Genomic DNA, 23,315 nt, shown 5'->3' on the forward strand with positions numbered 1-23,315 from the left:
CGTGCGACCCATTACTTCCTTACCTATTGATTTGACCACACTTATGTGTCAGGTTTAGGAATTAATCATGAATGTCACAGAATTGATACGACAAGTAAGAAGGTCACGGGATGACCTCCCTACCAACTTCTAGGTGCCTTCTCCTATAAATATGGAGACCCTGGGAGTTGATAGGGGTTGGAAAAATAATCTCTTGTAAGAAATACTCTGTAATCAAATACTCAGTATAGATCAATAATATTGACTAGTGGAGTAGGGGGATTTTAACCTCCGAACCACTTAAAAAACGTGCCTTGAGTCACCTCTTTCATCCACTAAGATCATATATCTATTTCGGTTCACCTTAGCACTAATCTCTTTCTCTCCTTCTCTTAATTACCTGTTGGCGAAGAACCGCGTCAACAGACCTATAATTATCTATCTTCTGAAATCTAACATTGTCAAAATAACTAATGAACACCTTCCGTAGGGGGACGAATCAAAGAGTCTCAAGGCCCCATTAAGTTGTTGACTTTGTTAAACCAACGGTGGAGATCGAATATAATTCTTAAAATAAGCTCATTATAAAATTAAAAATAGTATTTTCATTATTTATTTTTAGAAAATTAATGACTATGGTTCTCAAAAAATTGAAAAGATTAAAATTTTAAAACCAAAGTCCTATAATTTCCTACTAATTCTATACTGGCATATTGAAACAAATTCAATTAATTGAGATTTAATTTGTTGCTAATCAATATTTAGGTTTAACTAATATAAGAACATATACAATTAAGTCCAACTCAGGTAAATAGCTTAACAATTGGGCTTGTATGGAGGAGGGCTGAGTCTAGTATGTTGTACCCACTACAAAGGCCCCCATACTTCCATACAAGGTCCAAAAGACAGGAATTTAAACATTCGTTTTATTAATTTATTATACCCACTATAGTCATGCAAAGCAAATTGACTTCACAAGTGGAATCACCCACAAGAGAGGAATTTAAACTTTACATTTTCTAATGGGCCCAAATAAAACCTATCATTTTATGAATATTTTATTTGGCAAAATCCACATATCTAACAAACATATGAGCCACTATATGCATCTAAGCATAATTGCAAAAATATCACATATAGTGCAAACAGACATGTTATAATTGGATGGGCCTAATCATGTTACTATATGAGCAAGTCTTTGAATTTATGCAAAATTACCACAATTTATTTCGTTTGCAAAAATATCACAATTAATTATCTAGAATATATCAAAAAATTTGAATTAATTTAAATTTTTACAAAAATAAGTCAATTTAAATGAAATTTATCAACAATTAACAATAGTTAATTTAAATTTCATTTATCAACAATCAACTTCGTTTAGGTTAAATTGAAAAAAAATATTAATTTAATTTAAATAGGATTTATAAACAATTAATCAAAGTTAATTTAAATCCCATTTATTAAAAAAATATTTTATTAATTGGATGAAAAAAATATCTTAACTGTTTTTAAAAAAATATCTTGTATTGTTACAACAATAAGCTAATATTTTAACCATTTAAAAAAATATATTAATAGTTATAATAACCCTAAAATATCTTAAAATAGTTAAACAAATTCAAATATCCATGAAAATATCTAACTAACAAATTTCAAATTTTAAATACTAAAAACTATAGAATAAATAGATATCTATATTTTCAAATAAATATTTAATAAAAATAACAAGTATTTAAAAGAAAATATCTTTAATATCTGATATCTTAATTCTAATATTTTAATATATTAAAGATTTAAAATTAAGTTGTTAGTCTATTTTAAATTTGAATTTGAATCTTTGTAAAAATATCTAATTATTTAAATCTCAACCAACAAAAATATCTTATTTTAAAAAATATTTTTAAATGATAAAACAAATATGATATTTTTGGCTTTGATTATAAATAATTAATTTTCACATTTTTTAATTTTATAAAAAAAAATTAAAATTGATGAATAGTACTCGAAACGGGTACTGTTCACCTGGCTGCTGATGGCTGGGCATGCGCGCGTGCGAAGGCTGGGTGAAAGCGTTGAGGGACGCGCATATGCGCGCACGGGTGTTGGTAGCCAACCCAAAATATTTCATTTTTTTTGTGTGCAATTTTTCAAACCAAAACCATTTTCTAATTAATTTTTACCATGTTTTACACAAAATAAAGCATATATAAAAATTAATGGAATAGAAAACACAACAAAACAACCTAAAAATTGCTAATAATCATATAAAATCAATATGCTTCATAAAAGCATGAAAAACCATCTAATTATTCAAACACATCAAATAATCCAATTTTTAACATGTTCATGCATGAAAATAAATATTACTAAAGGCTTTGAGGCTAGTTGTTAGGAAACTTATACATGATCTTTATTTATTTTCATGTAGATCTAATATTAAACAAGTTAATATGAGACAACCTAGAACATGTTTCTAAAATTGAATTCAAAGAGAAATAATGATAAGAATACTTACATTATACGCAGTGAAATGAATGAGTCATTCATTCAGTTTCCCTAACCCTTGTATCATTTCTGTCGCAGAGTATTACCAAGAAACTGAACTGATCTTCAATTCTCTTCATAGCATTCCAAAGTATCCTTAGAATCACCTAGACTAGAGTGGAAAATTCTCAACACATGAGATAGTTACAGAGAGAAGAAGAGAAAAAAAAATAATACTTAGAAAATGACTTATGTTTAGAGAGAATCTAAAACATATCGGAAAACTAGTGCCTGTCATCTGATTTCAACTCTCACTTAACATTCCTTTTATAGACTCATTTAGGTCATTTATTTAATTAAAAAATCAATAAAATAATAGCTAATTAACAACCCTAGGTCGAAATTATCATGGGCTTTAGGCTTGTGAAATTTCCCATTTGATTATAAGCCCATTGGTCTTAAAATCAAGGCATGTATTATTTTCTATTGATTTAATTAATTAAATAATTATTTAAATCCTTTATCAAATTAATTATTTATCATTTGAAACTTGATTTAAACTTATTTATTAATTTAGATACCAATTTATCTTAATTAATAAATCTGCCTGTTTACCCAAAAATGGCTCCCGATGACGTGGCAAGATTTCTTACACGTGGTTGGCACGTGGCAGTTTCGAGTGAAGGGATCCTGTTCGACCATCGACCAGATAATTATTGATTCATCAAGTCTCTTGATTAGGTGCAACCAGTCTGGTCGCATACTCTCATTTACTTTCTTTGGGATACGCAATCTTGTAATAATTACATTTATAATGTTTCCTTTTATTACCGTGATATGTTGATCTTAATTCTAATTAAGGCCCATCGGCCCATGTAACCCTCTTGAGCCTATAAATAAGAAGAAGAGGGCTCAAGGAAGGGACTTTTGAATTTTTGATCTTTGTATTCAGAGAGAAAAGCATAGTGTGATTATCCACCGGAATTGTAATCCTCCTAAGGCTTGTGAAACTCAAGAGCCCTAGTTCTTTGATCACATTATTGGGATTCAATATCAATAAGAATACTAAGTGGACGTAGGTCATTACCATCCAGTTGGGGTCGAACCACTATAAATCACTTGTGTCATTTTCTTTCCATTTGATTCTCTCCTTAATTACCTTTGTGCTTTGTCATTTATTTGACTCCGTGTCGTTGGCCAAATCAATGGTCAACACTGCCCTAATTTTTATTTTCTTCTCTAAATTACATAGCTCTGCGAAACTATCCAAACTTGACATGGTCAACTTTGACAATTAAATCAATTAATTGAGACTATCTAGATGATTTTATCCAAGGTACAGTGGGGACCATGGGCCTATGAAATCAAGCTCCAGTAAGTTATCATAAATCTAACAAATAAATTTACTAACTTATTAATTTCTCATGACTCCACTAAAGACTCGGAATTGCACTCTTGAATTCATAGAACGCTGCATAACAAATATAAGATATGCTATTAATAATCAATTGTTACAACCATAATTGTCACTCAATTTTCTATAGATGGTCTACAATAAGATGGGACTAAAATACTGTTTTACCCCTCATTGTATTTTATCCTTAAAATACTTAGTTCCTTATAAATGATATTTCAGTAAACTAATATTAATTATTGAAATGAGATCTCTATCATTTAGCACCTTGAGCCAAAATAAAAGGAAACCATCATTTCACTTCTTCATTAGAAGTTATAGATGTTCATATCTATGATTAACACTCCCACTCAATTATACTACCGAGTTCCCAAGATGTAAGTATGGGCTAGTCCGTAGGGTACGCTGGTAATGAACAAGTCAAAGAACTCAAATAATATAATCAGTTAGAACACTAACCACTCAGAATTGAGATTAAATTTACCTATGGTCAACTATATGATATGACTAGAATAGATAATAACGGTATGTTTACTTATCCTATCTATTATCAATATCGGTCCAGTCCGATGTAACAAATACATCTGATCTTATCTACTTTGCTAATGTTCTGGAAAGAACATAACACCACAATGTGTAAGTAGATCATATCGTAGATTGGCAAGTCAATGTAAATCTTGTGCACTGACTAATCTTAGGACTAACTTATTTTGAACATATAATCATATTTATATTCCACTATGATTACGTCACTATAAATAAGAGTAGCTACATGCTCGAGATTTAATAGAAGTTTATATTAAACAAATAATCATGAAAATAAAACATGTGAGAAAATGGATTGACCAAGTCAAAAAATGATTTCTATTATTTTATTGATAATAAAATGAGATTACAAAGAAATCGGGTTTTAATTAGGGCATAAAACCCTAACAGGAGTGAAACCTTATGAGATTTTGTATGGTAGGAATTGTAGATCGCCCATTCACTGGGATGAGATGGGTGAGAGAAAATATTTGAGCTCTGCGACAGTTCAAAGGACCACTGAGGCTATTGAAAAGATTAGAGCTCGGATGCTCACGTCTCAGAGTAGACAGAAAAGTTATGCTGATCTGAAATGCAGGAACGTGGAGTTCCAAGTGGGAGACTAGGTCTTCCTTAGAGTCTCACCATGGAATGTGGTGAGAAGATTTGGGAAGAAGGGCAAGTTGAGCCCTAGATTTGTAGGACTGTTTGAGATCCTGGAGAGGATTGGTCAGGTGGCCTATATATTGGCCTTACCATCGGCACTGTCGGTCGTACACAATTATTTCATATTTCCATGTTGATGAAACATGTATTAGATGAGACTCATGTGTTGATTTATGAGGATTTGGAACTTGAGGCAGAGTTCTCCTATGAAGAACAACCAGTCTATATACTAGACAGAAAAGGCAAGGTTCTGAGGAACAAAACTATACCTTTGGTTAAGGTAATATAGAGGAACAACAAGGTCGGGGGAGTGCCCTGGGAACTGGAATTAGATATGTGGGATTAGTATCCCGAACGGTTCAGATAAAATTTCAATGACGAAATTCATGTAAGGAGATGATAGTTGTAACGTCCCAAATTACCTAATAAGACTTAGGGCCTTGATTAGGGTGCCAGGATGGAAAATTATGGAAATTATGTGGTATGTGATATATATGCGTATCATTATATGATTATGTGAGTTATATTATAATATGACTTGATATGCATGTTTAGGTGTATTAAATATGCATGTGGGCCCGATTCTAGAAAAAGTGAAATTTTCGTAATTTGCCCCGTTACGGGTATATTTGGCATATATGTGATATATGTGTGGGACCACATGATTATGTGGATATATTCGGGTTACTCGGCACGAGACGATCTTAGGGAGCAAGTTAGTGGGAAAGTCACAACGAGACCAATACTTGACTCGGGGTGAGTTAAGGGGTTTTTTTTGGGTATTTAGTACATTATCGAGATATTGGGTAATGGAAATTAATATTTGAGGATATATTTGGAGTTAGTGAGATTATGAGGGAATTTTGGGGGTTTTTGACTATTTTGCTCTCGGGGACGTTTTTGGGTACCCCGAGCTTTGGGATTTGCTTAAGGTTACTTAAGCTTAAATAACCTAAAAAAAACAAAATATGTTCAGTATTCTCTCTCTCTCTCTCTTTCTCTCTCTCTCTCTCTCTCTCTCTCTCTCTCCCGTTCTCTTTTTGGTGTTCGATAGCATTTTTTTTGAGGAAACTCGAGTTTTAGAGCTCGGATTCAAGCAAGGTTAGAGTCATAACGATTCTAGGGAAGATTGGAAGCTTGATAGCTGGATGATTTAGCTGGAAAATGACTTAATCAGAGGTAATTTAAGCTTTGAAATTCTGAGTTTTCATTTCCTTAAGTTTCTTAAGCTTTGATTGGATTTTATGGTTTTGATGAGTTTTTGAATTGTTTGAAGCTTGGCTTTTGATGGTTTTGGTTGCTGAGTTGATTGGGAACTTTGTTTTTGGGATTTAGCTATGTTTGAATAGGTTTATGGAGGGGTTTAATATGAGGAAAATGGAGGAAAAAACACTGATTTCCAGGTCGAGTCGCGATCCTGTTCTTAAGCATCGCGACTCAAGCTAGATGAAGGAGAAGAAGGGGTTGCTGTGCTATTTGAGTCGCGAGCCTGTTAGGCGTGCAACGCGTTGGTGAAGTTAGAGGAGGACCTTGGGCCTCTGACTTGAGCGAGTCGCAGCTCAAGTGCTTGGGGCCGCGACTAAAAATAGAAATTGTTGCCAAAATGGGTTTTTAGTGACGAGAACTCAAACCTAAGGGCTCAAGATCGATCCTACTACCCAGTTTAGTAGGATTCGACATTCCAGAAGCTAGGACTTGGTCAGGAAGCCTTTATTTACTCGTTATTGATAGGATTCTATATTATGGTTGTGACTAGGTTATCACTAGGGGTTAGGAACTGGGATTGTGCTCGAGGGTTGTTTATTCTTAATTCGTGCAGGGACCAAAGGTAAGAAAACTGCACTCGGTATGTGATACATGTGATTATGGCTTGGCCCCAATTGTTGAACAGGAATATGAATAGGGAATGAACGCCTGAGAATGGGCATGATTATGATTATGATTATGATTATGATTATGATTATGATTATGATTATGCTTGTGATTGTTGATTAAGCATGTTGAATGCTCTGTATTTGGATAATTATTATATGATGAATGCATGCGATCATTATATAATTGAGAAAAGCATTGGCTTATGAGTCAAGGTCGACAATAGCGTCGAGCGCTGGTCGTTTTGGTTATGCCTAATCAAGAGTGCATTATATGCTTGTCCGACCTATTGGTCGTGGAGAAATTCAGCGACAAGTACGTTGGGCCAGCTCCAAGGCTAGTTATACAGTGGATAGGGCAAGGGGACCCAGGGTGACTTATTAGTCCCATATCCTAGGGCACTCTGGACCTCAGTCTAACTTATTAGTCAGTTAATTATGGCAACCGACCCCATATGACACTGTAGTCATTTATATGAATTGAATGCATGCATGAGTAAAGTTATTACTGCTAGGGATGCTTATTATCATTTGGTAGCTTGTTAGTAACTGCTTATGAGCATGCTTATGTTTTTTTGTTGAACCTTGGCTCATGGGTGCTTTGTGGTACAGGTAAGGGGAAAACAAAGTTGGACCATCCATGAGTTTGAGAGCTTAGGTGACGATGTGTACATATGCAGCTGCTCGACCACCACAGCCAAGGTTTTAAAGAGGAACTAGGGTCAAACCATATTTTTCCGCTTAGGTCGGCTGGTTGTAACTTTTCAATTGTAGTTAACCTTTTTAAATGTATTTTGGGATCCCATGTATGGAAGTAAACATTTTAGTGAAACGGTTGTACCTTTTGACCAAAAACTTGAACCCTAAACTATTAATCACGTTTAGTTACACGATTATGGACAAATGACTCATTTAGCGAGTCTAGCACTATTTAAAATACACAGTGTAATAGTCCCTGAGTAGTAGGGCGTTACATAGGCCCAGCTGCCGGGGCGTCCCTACATGTCTCATGGTTCCTCGTGCACTCGGTGATGAAATTTGCGAGTGCATGCCTTTGATGGCAGTCCTCGGGTGATACGTGATGTTGAACTAACTCAGTTCGACCGCCCATTTAAGGAGTCTCCCGGATGACTTCGACTTTCGAGGGACTTGCCGCAAGGGATGGTTAGTGAGGACCTTGATGGGATGTACCTGGAAATAGGGCCTTAGCTTCTAAGAAGCCACCATTAGGCAAGAGGTTAACTTCTCCATAAATGGGTATCTGGACTTCGCCCCGAGGAGTCTCTTACTTGTATTGTACACGGGATGCTGGACGCGGCCTTCCTTGCGCACCAAGGCAGCATTGATGGCACTCTCTGAGACAACCATATAGAGGAGGAGAGGCTCTCCATCTACGAGCTTTGAGAGGATCAGTGGGTTAGCCATGTGCGCTTTTAACTGCTGGAATGCCTATTCGCACTCCTCCGTCCATTTGAACTTCTGACCTCCTCAGAGTATGTAAAAAAATGGTATGCACTTATCAGTTGCCTTGGAGACAAAGTGACTTAGGGCTGCTATCCTCCTGGTGAGGCTTTGCACATCTTTATGCTTGCGGGGGATGACATCTCGATCAGAGCTTTGATCTTCTTGAGGTTTTCTTCTATTCCTCGGGCGCTGACAATAAAACCCAGGAGCTTCCCGGAGGCAACTCCAAAAGTTCACTTTTGGGGATTCAACTTCATCATAAACATGCGAAGTACCAAAAACACTTCTACCAGGTCTTTCACATGGTCGAGGGACATCTTAGACTTGACCAGCATGTCATCCACATAAACCTCAATGTTCTAACCCAATTGGTTTTTGAACATACGGTTTACCAGTCTTTGATAGGTGGCATCAACATTTTGAGCTCGAATGGCATCACTTTGTAGCAGTACACACCCTTATTAATTCGAAAGCTGGTGTGCTCTTGGTTCGCGAGATGCATGGAAATCTGGTTGTACCCCGAGTACTCATCCATAAAGGATAAGAGCTCATACCCGAAGGTGGCGTCGACCATTTGATTTATCTTCGACAAAGGAAAATAGTCCTTTGGGCAAGCTTTGTTGAGGATGGAGAAATCTATACAGGTCCTCCAAGTGTCATTTGGCTTGGACACTAGGATCAGATTAGATATCCAATTCAGATACTGACCCTCTTGGATGAACCCATTCGTGAGAAGCTTGTCCACCTCGGCCTTCAAAGACAGTGCCCGGGTTGGGTTGATCGCCCTACGCTTGTACTGAATTGGGGCAATGTCGGGGTCGACGTTCAAGGTGTGGCATTTAATATTTGGGTCGATGCTTGTCATGTATGAGTGAGACCAGGAAAAGACATATTGGTTGTGTCAAAGAAAGCTCACCAACACTTCTTGGACCTCTGCCTTGAGGTTCATTCTGACCTTGGTTATCCTGTCGGGGAGGGAGGCGTCAAGAATTACCTCATCGGCCTCTTCCATGGGTTCAATTTCCTGAACCCTGGGGTCTAACTCATCTGGTTCTTCTGCTCGAACAACTTGTACCTCCTATTTCTCGAGAGGAGGCTGCTGCCTCAATCACCATCACTGGTTGCTTGAGGGACATGCTGTAGCACTGCCTGGCCTCCTTTTGGTCTCCGCGGACTGCATCGATTCCCGCTTCCAAGGGGAACTTCATGCATATGTGGCGAATTGAAGTGACCGCTCCAAATTCTACCAGAGAAGGACGTCCTAAGATTGTGTTATACGCCGAGGAGTAATCCACGACAATGAAGGTGTAGTACTTGAAGGCATGATGAGGCACTTATCCGAGTGTCACGAGCAGCTTGATTTGCCACGTCGGAATAAGACCTTCCCCTAACAACCCGTATAGAGTCGAAGTGCACGGGGACATGTCACTCGTGGTCAACCCAATCTTCTCGTAGGCAGACTTAAACAGGATGTTCACATAACTCCCGTTGTCCACTAGGATCCGAGCCACCATCATGATGGAAATCTGGCTCTTGACCACTGAAGGATCATGGTGGGGAAAATGGACCCTCCGAGCATCTTCCTCAAAGAATGTGATGACTTGGTTAGTCATCCTAGGCTTCTGTGCTAGTAGCTGAGTTAATGCTAGTATCTTGTCATTGCGATTTAGAGCTTGCGCATATATATTATGCTGGTGCTGCGCCCGGAGCTTGTGGAGCTGCCTGCTGTGGAGACACTCTTGCGGCTGGGGCCTGAGTCGGGCGTGCTCCACCATGAGCATGCTGGTGAAAATTCCCTAGCTTGATGAGATTCTCAATCTCATCATTGAGTTTTCGGCACTCATTGGTGTGGTGCCCCATGTCATTATGGAACCGACAAAATTTGTCAAGATCTCTCATCTCCCTATCCCTCCGGATGGGCTGTGATTTTTGGTAGTGGATGTGTTGTTTCATGGCCAAGAAAATGTTCTCCAGAGAGTCCACTAGGTCCGTATACTCAGAGTACTATGAGACATACTTCTCCTCGGGGGCCGCTCCTTGTCTTGTCAAAGCTGCTCCAACTCTCTTGGGCTTTCTGCCCTTGCCTTTGCCCCAACACCTATTTTTGTTGGAGGTCTTGCTGGGTGCAGCTGATTGGGTTGGAGCCATAGTTCCAACACTTAATGCAGGATGAAAAGCATTGTACCCAGTGGGCGCGACTCCATATCCCATCGGAGCGGCACTGAAGCCAGCAAGGGGCATGAAACTAAAGCCATTTGACTGAAAAGATGGGTTGAACTGCGGGGTACTCACCACACTCTGTTGGACAGGAGTGTAAGGTGGGTACTGGGTCCCTGGAGCCACGGAGCTCGGAGTCAATGGAGCGAGGAAAGCAATGGGTTCGCCAAATGCCTCAATTTGGGCATCCTCCCAGTTTATATATTCTCGTGCTCGACGAATGAAGTCGTTGAGCTTGCGGCATCCCCTCTGCTAGAGGTCATCCCATAAAGGAGACCCTGCGCGGATGCCTACCTGCAAGGCCATCAACTGCTGGCCGTCATCAACCCTCTTGGTCCTAGCGGCTTCGTTCCTTGAAGTGCTTGATGTAGGCCTTGAGGGTTTCAAGGAGTTCTTGCTTTATGTTGGCCAAGGCGTTGACCTCAAGGATCACCTTCCTACCCACTATAAACTGTCTTTGAAATGAGGATGAGAGCAGGTGCTAGGAATGAATAGACCCTGGTTTGTGCTTCTTGAACCACTCATCTGCCGGTCCCGTCAAGGTCAACAAGAACACGTGGCACTTCTCGTTCTTGGAAACACAATGCACCGACATTAATCGGTTGAACTTCGACAGATGGTTGATGGGATCCGTGCTGCCATCATAAGACGTAATGGCAGACATCTTGAAGCCTCGGAGTAATGGGGCTTCTACTATGTAGGGAGCACAGGGCTCCCCATCCTTGTCCTTCGAGTCATAGTCAAGGCCTTGTCTTTCAGGCCATCCTAAGCATAATCTTTTTTAAGCTCTCTAATTCCGTGCAGAGAAGGTTGTTCTAATGCCCCAAATTCCCTAACATGGCTTAGTGCCTGGATTAGGGGGCCGAGAGGTGATAATTGAATTAATTGAGTACTTATGTGTTATGAGCATGTTATTATATGCATTATGTGAGTTATATTATAATATGACTTTATTGGCATGTTTAGGTGTATTAAGCATGCATGTGGGCCCATTTCTTATTAGAAGGGCATTTTCGTAATTTTAGCCAGTTGATGGCATATTTGAATATATGTGTGTTTTATGATTAAGACCACATTATTATGTGGATATATTTAGGTTATCCGGCACGAGGTGATCCTAGAGGGCAAGTTACACTACAACAAACTCGGACTACTACAACATTAAAGTATAACACAAATGAAAAAGTGTTATCCTACCTGTGTTAAAATTATAAGGCGCGCTTAGTAAAATTTTAGGCGCCATATATGTTTACTTTTCATTTATTTTTCCGCCAATTATATAAAATATTTATTTATCATTTTATTTCATTTTCTCTACATACTTTTTCTTTGAGACCTATCTCTCTCGGTCTCTCACTCCCCTTCACTAAAGACATCCCATTTCATTCAAAGAAAAATGAGACCACATTCGAAGGCGATATAGGAGTCCTGGTTCGTCGGCGGCGACAGAGAGGCGACTTCTCTTTGGCTCAATCTCTGCGGCTTCGCCTCATCGGCTTCTTTGACTCTCCCGTTTCCTAGCCCGCCTATGACTCCCCCGTTTTCTTCTTCGCACCCATCTGTGCCTCTCCCTGCATCGAATCTTCCATTTACGCAATACCCACCATTAGAATCGACCAGTCCCTTCTGAGGCTAGGAGGCACGATCTTCCCTGGAGGCTTTGGTTTGAAATCAGGTAATCTTCTCGTCACCATCACCAAATGCTTTCCCTTGCTCTCTCTCTAGCTCCCTTTCTTCTCTCTCTTCTTCTTTCTCGTTTCTCCATTTATTCAGAGGCTTGAAAGAACCCAAAGAGTAATAAATTTTGAGAGGGTTTTTCTCTTTCATGAATGAGCTATTATTATTGGTATGTAGTTTTGTTTTCTTTTTTGATTTCCGAAAGCCCCAAAATTGACTCTCGAATTGGTTTGTGTTTCCCCTAGATATTAAAAATCTCTTGCATTTTATTTTTTAGATTTCTCTTTGCAGTTTGGGTAATGCATTGCTCTGTTTCTCATTTTCGTGAAATAAGATTGACTGGTTCAGGCATTCACATGGAGTTGAAAGTTTCCGGGTTGGAGGTAGATTACTTGGATAAACTTTCTGCCTAGTGATACACTATTTGGTTTTACTAGAATTGGAGAGGGTATTTTGCTCATCAGTCTTAGGCTTTGTGGTTAATTAGACGATGTGTTAAATTTTTTGAATAAGTTAGTTATGTCATAGTTCTATGTGTGAAATAGAATAAAGTCAACATCCAGATGAAACTCATCCTTGTGTATTTGGTTTTTTAGTTTTGATAAATAAAGAAAAAAAATGTTACTTCATAATAACATAAAGATTATTAATTGGCATAACAAAAAACTATCCAAACTTATGATTTTTTGTTTGATGGGAATGATATTTCCTAGAAGTAATATTACAGAAAATGAAAATGCAGTACCCTAAGGTTTCATGAGATATAGTTCTGCATGCTGGACTTTTCCCACACAATCTTTGGCCTTGGATTTCTAGCAAGGTGATGTCCCTATGGTTTGAAGTCGCCTCCTTTTACTTAAGAGGATTTTGTTTGTAGATCCCGGTACCAGAATTGCGAATAAGACCCTCTTATGTTAGTGAAGATGAGATCAAAATCTTACAGACCGCACATTGATAGAAACTCGAGACCAAATACTTGTTAGAGAATGTACCACAGGGACAAATTGATGAAATCGTAGACTAAGTTGACTGCCTAACATTATCCCTATAATGTAAGAGCTAAGGATGTTGAGGTTGTCTGCCCTAACATAATTTTAGGCATGGTTAAACTTTTAGGAACAGGAAGAAGAGTTTGTCATGACATCTCAGACAACTTCAATAGAGAGATATAACAAATATTGTCCTAGTTTCATTTGACCTTGTTCAAAACTTGGATTTTTGAGGGACAACAATTTTAGGGAAGAGGCATGTCATTAGATAGAGCATGTCCATAAGACAGTGACAGCTTCAGGAACAGGATACCTAAAATGTAGTCAATTTTTTATTAAGACATACTTTCATGTGCTAATTTCTTTCTTCTGAATTACAACCCCAAAATTATTGAAAATAATGGTAATTATGATCATAATTAGAATAGGTACTTTTTTTTTGTTCAGTAGCATGACTCTTGGTTCAATGGAATAAATAATACACCTGTAAAGGAAAACAAAAATAGTTTTTTGTTTTCAAATATATTCATGTGCTCTGCATCAACTAGAGAAGAGGGGGGGAACTATTCTAAACTAAACAGAGATACTTTGTTAAGAATAAATTTATTGGTGCAAATAGAAATTAGCAAGAAAAATAGAAAAAGAATAAGAGAGAGAAAAGATAATAGATATTGGAAAGAGAATAAAAACATAAGAAATAAAGTGAGAGATATAAATTCAAAAGAGAATTGGTTCAATAAATTTTCATCCATACAATGAAAGTATGTGTGTGTGTGCTGTGTATGCATTTCTGTCTCTACTACTTTGAGAAAGTTGACTAAAACTAAACCTCATTGTCAGATCCCAATAGCTAATAAATTTCAGTCAATTTTTTTTACAAGTGGTTTGAAATATATTCAAATTGAAAAGAGAGAATAAAAAAGATAAGTGAAGGGACTAAACTATAAGTTGCAATCAACATGAATTAGAAATTAGAAATGCCACAAAGAATAAGACAATAAAATTTTACATTATGAAAAGAAAAATATCCGCGTAAAGTCTAGCCAAAAGAGCAAAAATTTCTTCATAAATAGCTTATTTAGTCCTATTATAATCTTGCTACTGGTTTCTGTTGTGGGTCTTGGGCTCTTTGCAAGGGGATTCCCACCTGTAATGTCCACAAAACTCTGTTACTTTTATGTCTTCATAACATAACATTATTAAAAAGGCCTTAATAACACTTTCTTTTTTCCTTGTTCTTTATGCAGCTTGCAAGGGTTATTTAATGACTGCAACTGTTAATGGAAAGCTATTCTCTGGCTATATGATGCATTGTTGTGCTTATTTAACACAACATAGAACTAGATCTGATCCATAATTTGTATGAGAAGCTAATAAAAAATCTGTTTTTATTTTTCAATTCCCATTTGCAGGAGAGAGATTTAGTGATGTGGTTGGTAGCCCATATTACGTTGCACCAGAAGTCTTACGCAAGCAGTATGGTCCAGAAGCAGATGTTTGGAGTGCTGGAGTGATTCTTTACAATCTGTTAAGTGGAGTGCCTCCATTTTGGGCAGGTAAGATTTTTAAAGATGCTTCTTGTTAGTCATTATTGTATTTAGTATCTGTGTCTCTGTATGTGTATTTTGTGACCTTTTTTCTTTCCCCTTGGTTTCAATAGAGAGCGAGCAAGGGATATTTGAAGAAGTATTACATGGTGACCTTGACTTTTCAACAGACCCATGGCCTAGTATTTCTGAAGGTGCCAACGATTTAGTAAGGAAAATGCTTATTCGAGATCCCAAAAGGCGGATATCTGCACATGATGTTTTGTGTGAGTTTTTGTCACTGGTTTTCTTTCATAATTACAATTTTTGTGTTTGACCTGTGTTGCTACTGAAATTAAAGCGTTGCAATTATTGTTGAGCAAAGCTTTTTGGAAAAGCATCTGTTATTCATTTCAGCTGCTTTATAAATAATTATTCTCATCATTTTTGTTCAACAATTGTCATAATTTTTTGCTTATGTATAATTCTATATCAAGGTGTTCTTAGGCACAACATCTGTTGCACTAAAATTTTCTGGCTCCTTTGTTTTTAAAGAGAATGTTCTTTCATTCTTAAAGAGTTTTGGGTGAGAGAATTATTTGCATTTAAATTTTTGCTCTGATTTTTCTATTGAATGATGATTGACTTGTAATTTTTTCTGTTAAATTCAGTTTTGCAGACTGTAATTGGGCAGAAGAAGAAGATGAGGAGCAAAACATCCAGGATAACAGGGATGGAACTCAACAAGGTTTTCCTTTTGGAGCAAACCAACTTACCTTACCCCCCTGGTGGCTTCAAATTTGGGTAAAAATAGTAAAGCTGCTCTCTACCCTGCTTTTGATCAGGATTTTTTAAAATATATATATATATATATTTATTACTCTCTTTTCTGAGATGAATTACTCATTTGAATTTGTCATGTCATTGTCGGGGGCCAGATTTTTAGCATGGCACATAGGCTTGTCTATGGAATTTGTTATATTGAAGTCTTTAAACTTCAGTTTTGCAATCTTTTTTCTAAATTAAATAGTAATCCTTTTGCCTTTTATGTGAAGAAAGTTGGCAACTGTGTATCTTTTTCAAATGGTCCTATAATCCATTCAATTTGGTTGTTCTGTTTGTTCCATTATAAATCTGCTAGGTAAGTTGTTCTGTTTCTAATTATCATCTTGATACTAAGTTGAAATTTACTAGGTTGCCAAGGACTTGTGTTCCTACCTAAACATCTTTAAAAAAATCCTCCTTGCTTCCCATTCTAGTTGGTATATTTCTGCTTTGATTTTCTAGTTGGGAATTGAGATCTCTTACTTTCATTATTTATGGAAATCCCATGCTTTTTGTATAGAGAAGCAATGCTAATATATATGTTTTTGCCTTGCTTTTTAACCTGTTTATGCTTTAGCCAGCAATGGGTAATGTTTCATGAGCAATTTTTTCTTCAAATTATCTTTCTATGATTTCTAGCAAGAAGCCAATTGGCTATTTCAATTGCAAAATGTTTTATTAAAACTACTGTTAAGATTCTCCCTTCTTGAGATGATTTGAGAAACAATCAACTTTAAACAATTTGTAACCATAACATGTTATTGGCATTGATATCTGTTCTCGGACTTGGAAATTATGATAATCAAGTCGTGACCCAATTTTTGTTTAAATCCTTTGATGCTTTCCTCATATTAATCTATATTCTATTTGTGGTGATATTCCTTATGTTTGGAGGCCTTTGAGCTTTGACTACATTTATGTGAAAATTCTGAAGAAAAAAAAAAAAGAAATGGCCTAGAGAGTTTAAGTTTAAGCTAGTCTCTAGACCTTGCTGCCACATGGGGTTTTTGTTTGTGGTTGGCTATAATGGCGCCACCTCTGTCATTCTCTGTCATGTAAGCTTCTCTTGTTTTCCTCACTTCCTTTTTATGTCTATTCTTGACTGTTTCTCTTAAAATTTTCATGAAACTTTAGGAAATGCAAGGTTAGTTTATTGAGTATGTATAGTTTCTGAGCTTATTTTTAGAAGCCTGTTTGTCTTCTAGAGCTAGATAGTAGTTTAGGAAATACACTTGGGCATGGGCAAACCGTTCGTGTGACAGCCGTGAGCAGTGCCTCTTTCTCGGAGTGACAACCCAGGCGAACGGTGACAAATCTGTACAACTTTATATATATAATTCTTACTTTCTAAGCTTCATTGTAACTTGACTGTTCTATGCCTTAATTGCAGCCTTCAGCAACAGTAATTCAGCTTTCAAAATATAGCATTATGACTTGTTCTGTTACTCTTTCTGTTGCTAGCTATGACCGTTTCTGTTATATGATTATCAGGGTTACACAGGTGACAAGGAGAGCCTGGGAAAGTGTGAACAGGTAAGAAGCATTATTCATCTTTTCTTGTCCATGAATGACTTTCTATGATTAAAGTACACAACAGTAAAATGTTTTGAACTTATTGATTTATTTTATTAGTTTCTTACAAACTCCTTTATTTCTTTTAATTTCCCTCTGTTTATTTACTTAAAAGAAAAAGCAATTTATATAATAGAAACTTGGAATTACTACTGTTACATCATTATTGTCTAGTTGAAATTTAGCTATTTACTTGTCAATTTGAGAGCATATAGATTCCTTTTGAATTCTATCATGGCCGGAATAGTCCCAAAAGGTCATTTTTTATTTTGTTATGTTTTTAATATTTCAGTATTTTATGGAGTTGATGAAAGTTCCTAGAGTGGAATCAAAATTGCGAGTGTTCTCTTTCAAGATTCAGTTCAACTGCCAGGTTTGGTGATATTTTTTATGCTTTTCATTGGTGGTTAAAATATTATTATTATTACAATCTATATTGTATAATTCTTCTCATCGTCTTACAGATTTCAGAATTTAAAAAGAGTTTGAACACTGTGAACTCTGCATGTGAAGAGGTAAGCAGCTCCTGATGATGAATTTTTTCTTGCAGAATTTGATATCTGTACTGTATTGACAGATCCCTATGCTACTTAAATTCTTCCATGCAGTTTTGAGAATCTGTTTTGACTTGGGTAGTTTTATGCTCTGTTTAATAAGTTCGGAATTCCCTCAAATTAAAAGATATTATGAAGAAAATTCTTTTTCTGGGTAATACTTTGAACCAAGGGACTGCAAGAGGTGAGGATCTTCAATTGTTATTTTGACAGATTTTATTATTTGTGGATGCTGGAAAATTCTGTTTTATCATCTGATAGTTGCAAGTTCTTTTAAAATAAGACTTAGTTCCTTTTATGGCCATAAATCCGGAAGTTTATCGAAGTATTAGATAATGAGAAAATCCAATGAGGGTTGTTGCAGCAATCAGAGCATTAAACAGAACTTACACAATGAGGGTAACATTTTTTTTTTCTTCCATGAATATATGTATTGCAATTTACATTGTATATGTGGAGGCGTCTATTATCTATTCATTCTGTTTATTTTTCCTTTTTCCTTTGGTGTCACTGAAGGGTTGTGATAAGCCAATAGCTGTACGTTTTGCGGAACCTAAGAAAGTTAGGAATGGAGAAGCAAGGTTTTGCTCTGTTCTACTTATTTGTGAACTGGAATTCCTCATACCGTTTCTCTTTTTTCATAACTGATCCTTTTAGTCACTGTTTGGTATTATAATTGATAACCAAGTGCCCCATTCAAATTTCTCTCCAGGAACAATAAGATGTTTAGTGGCATGCCCTTTGGCCCCCATTCTCAAGAACCAGTTGTTAGGTAACTTTTTTCATGTTACTTCCATTCATTTTTTTTTCTTGTTGACTGTATTTAAATTTTGTTTTTGTGGATATACGTACTAGGACAACAACCAACCTGGGTGATTCCATGGTGGGGCATAACCGGCCTAATGCACTTCATCTGGCACAACATTTCTCATTAACTAAACAACCACAAGCAGATTCTTCGATGGCAAACCAGGAACCTTCGCAGTTATCTCAGATGCATAATAGAAAAGCAAGTTCTCAACAATTTCAAGGTGAAGTTCGTGATTTTCCAAGACAGTTGCATGTGATGTAACCATTGAAACAAACGCTAGAGCAGCACAAGTGGTCTCAGAATAGTGGACAACCGGTATTCCGAACCAATAATAATCTTAGCTAGTTAATTTGCAGTTTTTTTAGTATTGCATGTTATATGTTGAAGTTTTTATTTTTTAATAACTTCTATCTATATGTCCCACTTTTGGTGTTCAATTGAGTGCGGCCAGAAGAGTGCTTGCAGTATCTGAAGGGGTTTATTCAATAGAATATTATATTGCATTCCTTCTGCTTCATTTTTTTTTAAATTAAGAACTTTATCTATGTTATTTTAATGAAATGTTTAATGCAGCCTCTACCAACTGGAAGCAGTTCTCGGGAAGTTGCTTACAATATTCCCAGAGCTGCAATGCCTGCAAATCCTCAGATGCCTGAACTTCCAGAATGTGATTGGAGTGAGCATACCTGCCCTGATGGGCATAAGTATTATTATAATTGTGTCACTCGTGAAAGCTTGGTATGTTCTTTCGTTCACCCTTGTTTATTTTTCAGTCTTATATCTGTAATTTACGAGGATAAGGGCTTGAAAATTAATCTGTAGTGGGACAAGCCCAAGGAATATGGTTTGTTTGAGGAACAGTTAAAGAATGAGAGACAGCAGCAAACTGCTGCCCACAAGCTTCAGTCTTCTTCCTTGGTTCTCTCTAAACAGCAACCTGCTCAAACACAAGAAATTCATTGCCAAACTCATGTTGACCATCAAAATCTCCAACTAGAAAAACTTGCTCTATCTGCGCTGGTGCATATTACTGTTTTCTTTATCTTCCATTTTCAGTAACTTTTCTGTTGATTTATGAATGCGACTTTGGTGCCATGAAAAGACTTCTATTAAATAATATTTTTTCCCATCTCATATGCATAGCAATGACAATGTGACATATCTTGTGAAGGTTGGTCTGTGAGGTTTCACGAAGAGTTAGTTTTATTTCCTTGTTCATATAACATGAATTATTGATTTGAATACCCTCAATTAGAACTTGGACTGGTAATATGATAGGCCACCCTTGACCTATGTGTATGCCAGGAAGGATAGAAGCAAAGAGAATGCATACAGTTAGTATTTTTTATTTTGTATAGATGTGATCTCAATCATTAGGCCAGAAGTAAATGAGGGTTTGAATAAGTAGAACCTGCACATACAGAGCATTTTTCTTGATATGTGTATATAACTGGTGTTATCATGTCATTTGTTGTTGCTTTATTGGTATTCTATAAATATGAAAGAGATTAATGCTCTAAATCCGAGTTTGAATGTTTGCTATTTGTGTACTGTTTAAGTTTATTCATTTTTTTTTCTTTCACTTATGTCTGCTACCTTGTTTATAATATATGGTCAAATTTGTTAAAATTCCATTTAGATAGATTGCCATGTAGAGTATTTGTGGAATACAGAAGTAATATTCGGTCATTAATAACTCTACATGATACCTTTGAATATAACTAATAAAGGTAATATATATATATATATGGTTATTAACTCTTATGTTCTTAATAATAAAATGACTTTTTTTTTACAATGTGCAGGTATATTGAGATGATTTCTTTGGAGCAATTCTTGACAACATTTGTAGTTGAGGCCTTTAGAATGGAAGAATTTATTTCACTAATTTTTGTATACATTTCTTGTTTTGTATTTAGTGATAAAGGAATATGAATTGGGCATAAATTATGTTGTAATATGATTTCTTTAAGCCTAGACTAGTAGACTAAATATAGTAATTATATTTGAGTAATTAATAAAAATCAACTTTCATATTTGTTTTCCTAGTTTTGTGTAAGTAAAAAAAGATTATGTTTTTCTAAGCTAATATAACACATGTGTTATACTAAAGTGTAGTATAACACAAAAAATGTGTTATAGTAAAAATGTGTTATGCTAAAGTGTAGTATAACACAAAAAAAGTGTTATGCTAAAGTGTAGTATAACACAAAAAAAATGTTATACGAAAGTGTAGTATCACACAAAAAAAGTGTTATAGTATCGACTATAAATAACATAATTCAACACTTATCTATATATTAAAATAACACAGAAATTGTGTTATCGTTGACAGTACAATAACACATCTGTATAACACTGATAAAGTGTTATGTAAAGTACCCTGACCTACGATAACATAGTCTGTCTTAACACATCAGAAAGTGTTATCGTAGGTTTTGATAACACATTTTTGGTGTTATTAAAAGCATTTTTTCTTGTAGTGTTAGCGGTTAAGACACAACACAGTAAATACCCGGCTCGGAGCGAGCCTAGGGGTATTTTGGTAATTTAGCATATTAACGGGGTTTATCGGGAATGAGAGATTAAATGGTTATTACTTGGAGATAGTTGGAATTTATTTGGATATGTGGAGTTTATTAGAAATTAGAGGGAATGGTGGTAACTGACCAAAGTGCCCTTGTGAGCATTGGAGAGGAAAATTTGGGTTAAGGGTATTTAGGTCTTTTGGATAGACCTTGGCTTGACTCAGCTGGTTTGGAAGGCTATGTAAAGCAAAGGAACACTCAGAAAACACAAAGGAAAAGCTCTATCTCACTCTTCTTGGGGAGTTGAAGATTTTTTGATTCTTGAGGAACAAAGCTTGGGGATTGAAGGTTTGGTGTCTAAGATTAAGCTAGGAGCAACTTGGGACCAGAATTCAGCCACTGGAGATAAGAGTTTGCTTTGTTTGTGAGTTTAATTCTTGGTGGTTTAAGGTTTTCTAGAATTTTAAACTTTGATGGCTTTTGGGTTTTGATTTGGATTTGAGTTGGTTATTGGGATATTTGGGATGCATATGTTGTGTATTATTGCTTTTGGGACTTAGTTGGGACTTTGGGGAAACCTTGAGATGATTTTGGAAGGTTTGGGTTAAGAGAAAACGCAAGAAAAACCAAGTTTTTCTGGGTTCGCGAAGGGGCGCCACGACGCTATTCTTTTGAGTCGCGATGCTGGGTTGATCCAAGGCAAGGGTCCTTGGCTGTGTGCCGCGATGCCTTTAAGGCTGTGCCGTGGCGCTAGGCCATTTTCAGGGCCCTTGATTTTTGTATTTTTAGGGCGTAGGTCTAAGGGCTCGGGGGACGATTTCACCACCCCGTGTGGGGGAATTGGAGGTCCTGAGAGCACGGGATTGGTCCCGGGGTTCTATTATGGAATCAAATAGTAATGAGAATGTTATTTATGGGTTGTGACTAGGTTACCGCTAGAGCTCGAGAGAGGATCATTCTCGGGGGTCGTGCTTGCTTGTTTATTTGCTTGTGCTTGGACCGAAGGTAAGAAAATTGCACCCAATGCGTGAGATACGTGATTAGGGCTTGGCCCCATTGTTGAATGTAACATGATTAGGGCTTGGCCCCATTGTTGACTGTATTATGATTAGGGCTCGACCTAGCTATTAAATGTATTATGATTAAGGCTCGACCCAGCTATTAAATGTATTATGATTAGGGCTCGACCCAACTAGTAAATGTATTATGATTGGGGCTTGGCTCATCTGTTAAATGTAATATGATTGGGGCTTAACCCAATTGTTAAATGTAATATGATTAGGGCTCGACCCAGCTATTAAATGTATTATGATTGGAGCTTGGCCCATCTGTTAAATGTAATATGATTGGGGCTTGGCCCAACTATTAAATGTAATATGATTGGGGCTTGACCCAACTGATAAATGTAGTATGATTGGGGCTTGCCCAACTGTTAAATGTAAACATGATTAGGGCTCAGGCCCAGCTAATGAACATAATTGTAATTATGCATGTGTATGCCTGTGTAAGTACGTTGTAATGCGTTGTATCTGTGTATGATAAAGGTAGTGTATGTATGTTTGTCCCCGATTGGGAGGCTCGGTTGATAAGTCAGAAGTCTGTCTATCGTACCTAACCAAAAGCTCGGCCTGCTAGTTGAGGGTATACTAGAATAAAAAGGGCCCCGAATTATAAGCCCAGGGATTAAAAGGGGCTCGACTTATGAGTCAAAGGTTTCCAAGGCTCGACTTATAATTCAAGGGTTTACAAAGCTCGACTTATGAGTCGAGGGGTTTACAAGCTTGACTTATGAGTTGAGGATTTACAAGGCTCGACTTATAAGTCGAGGATTTACAAGGCTAACTTATAGGTCGAGGGATTACAAGGCCGACTTATAAGTCAAAGGATTACAATGCCCGACTTATAAGTCGAGGGTTTACAAGGCACAACTTATAAGTCGAGGGTTCACAAGGCTCGACTTATGAATCAAGGGTTTGCAAGGCTCGGCTTATGAGACGTGATCGACATTGTGCGTGTTGAGCACAGGCTGTTATGGTTAGGCCACTCCGGAGTGCATTATGCACTTGACTAGCTCAGATGCCATAAGAATGAACGGGAGTGCAACACACACTTGTGTGACCCTATGGTCACTTACTTGCACAATGTATGTGTTCTTGGTTCCATTTATTACTGTTGAGCATGCTCTTATATTCTGTAGACTATCTGAATTT

General features: G+C 36.8%; 1 protein-coding gene across 1 annotated transcript; it reads left to right on the plus strand.

Annotated features, from left to right (window-relative positions):
• Positions 1–15,053: 15,053 nt before the first annotated feature.
• On the plus strand, positions 15,054–20,578 carry LOC133814266 (uncharacterized). Its single transcript, XM_062247253.1, has 12 exons — positions 15,054–15,119; positions 15,313–15,401; positions 15,487–15,619; positions 17,132–17,173; positions 17,505–17,585; positions 17,677–17,727; positions 18,283–18,347; positions 18,479–18,538; positions 18,622–18,892; positions 19,151–19,315; positions 19,400–19,597; positions 20,383–20,578. The coding sequence occupies exons 1-9, from the start codon at positions 15,054–15,056 to the stop codon at positions 18,836–18,838; spliced, it is 804 nt and encodes a 267-aa protein (XP_062103237.1). The 3' UTR covers positions 18,839–18,892; positions 19,151–19,315; positions 19,400–19,597; positions 20,383–20,578.
• The last annotated feature ends 2,737 nt before the right edge of the window (positions 20,579–23,315 follow it).

This window comes from Humulus lupulus, chromosome 2 (assembly GCF_963169125.1).
Source record: "Humulus lupulus chromosome 2, drHumLupu1.1, whole genome shotgun sequence".
NCBI lineage: Eukaryota > Viridiplantae > Streptophyta > Magnoliopsida > Rosales > Cannabaceae > Humulus > Humulus lupulus.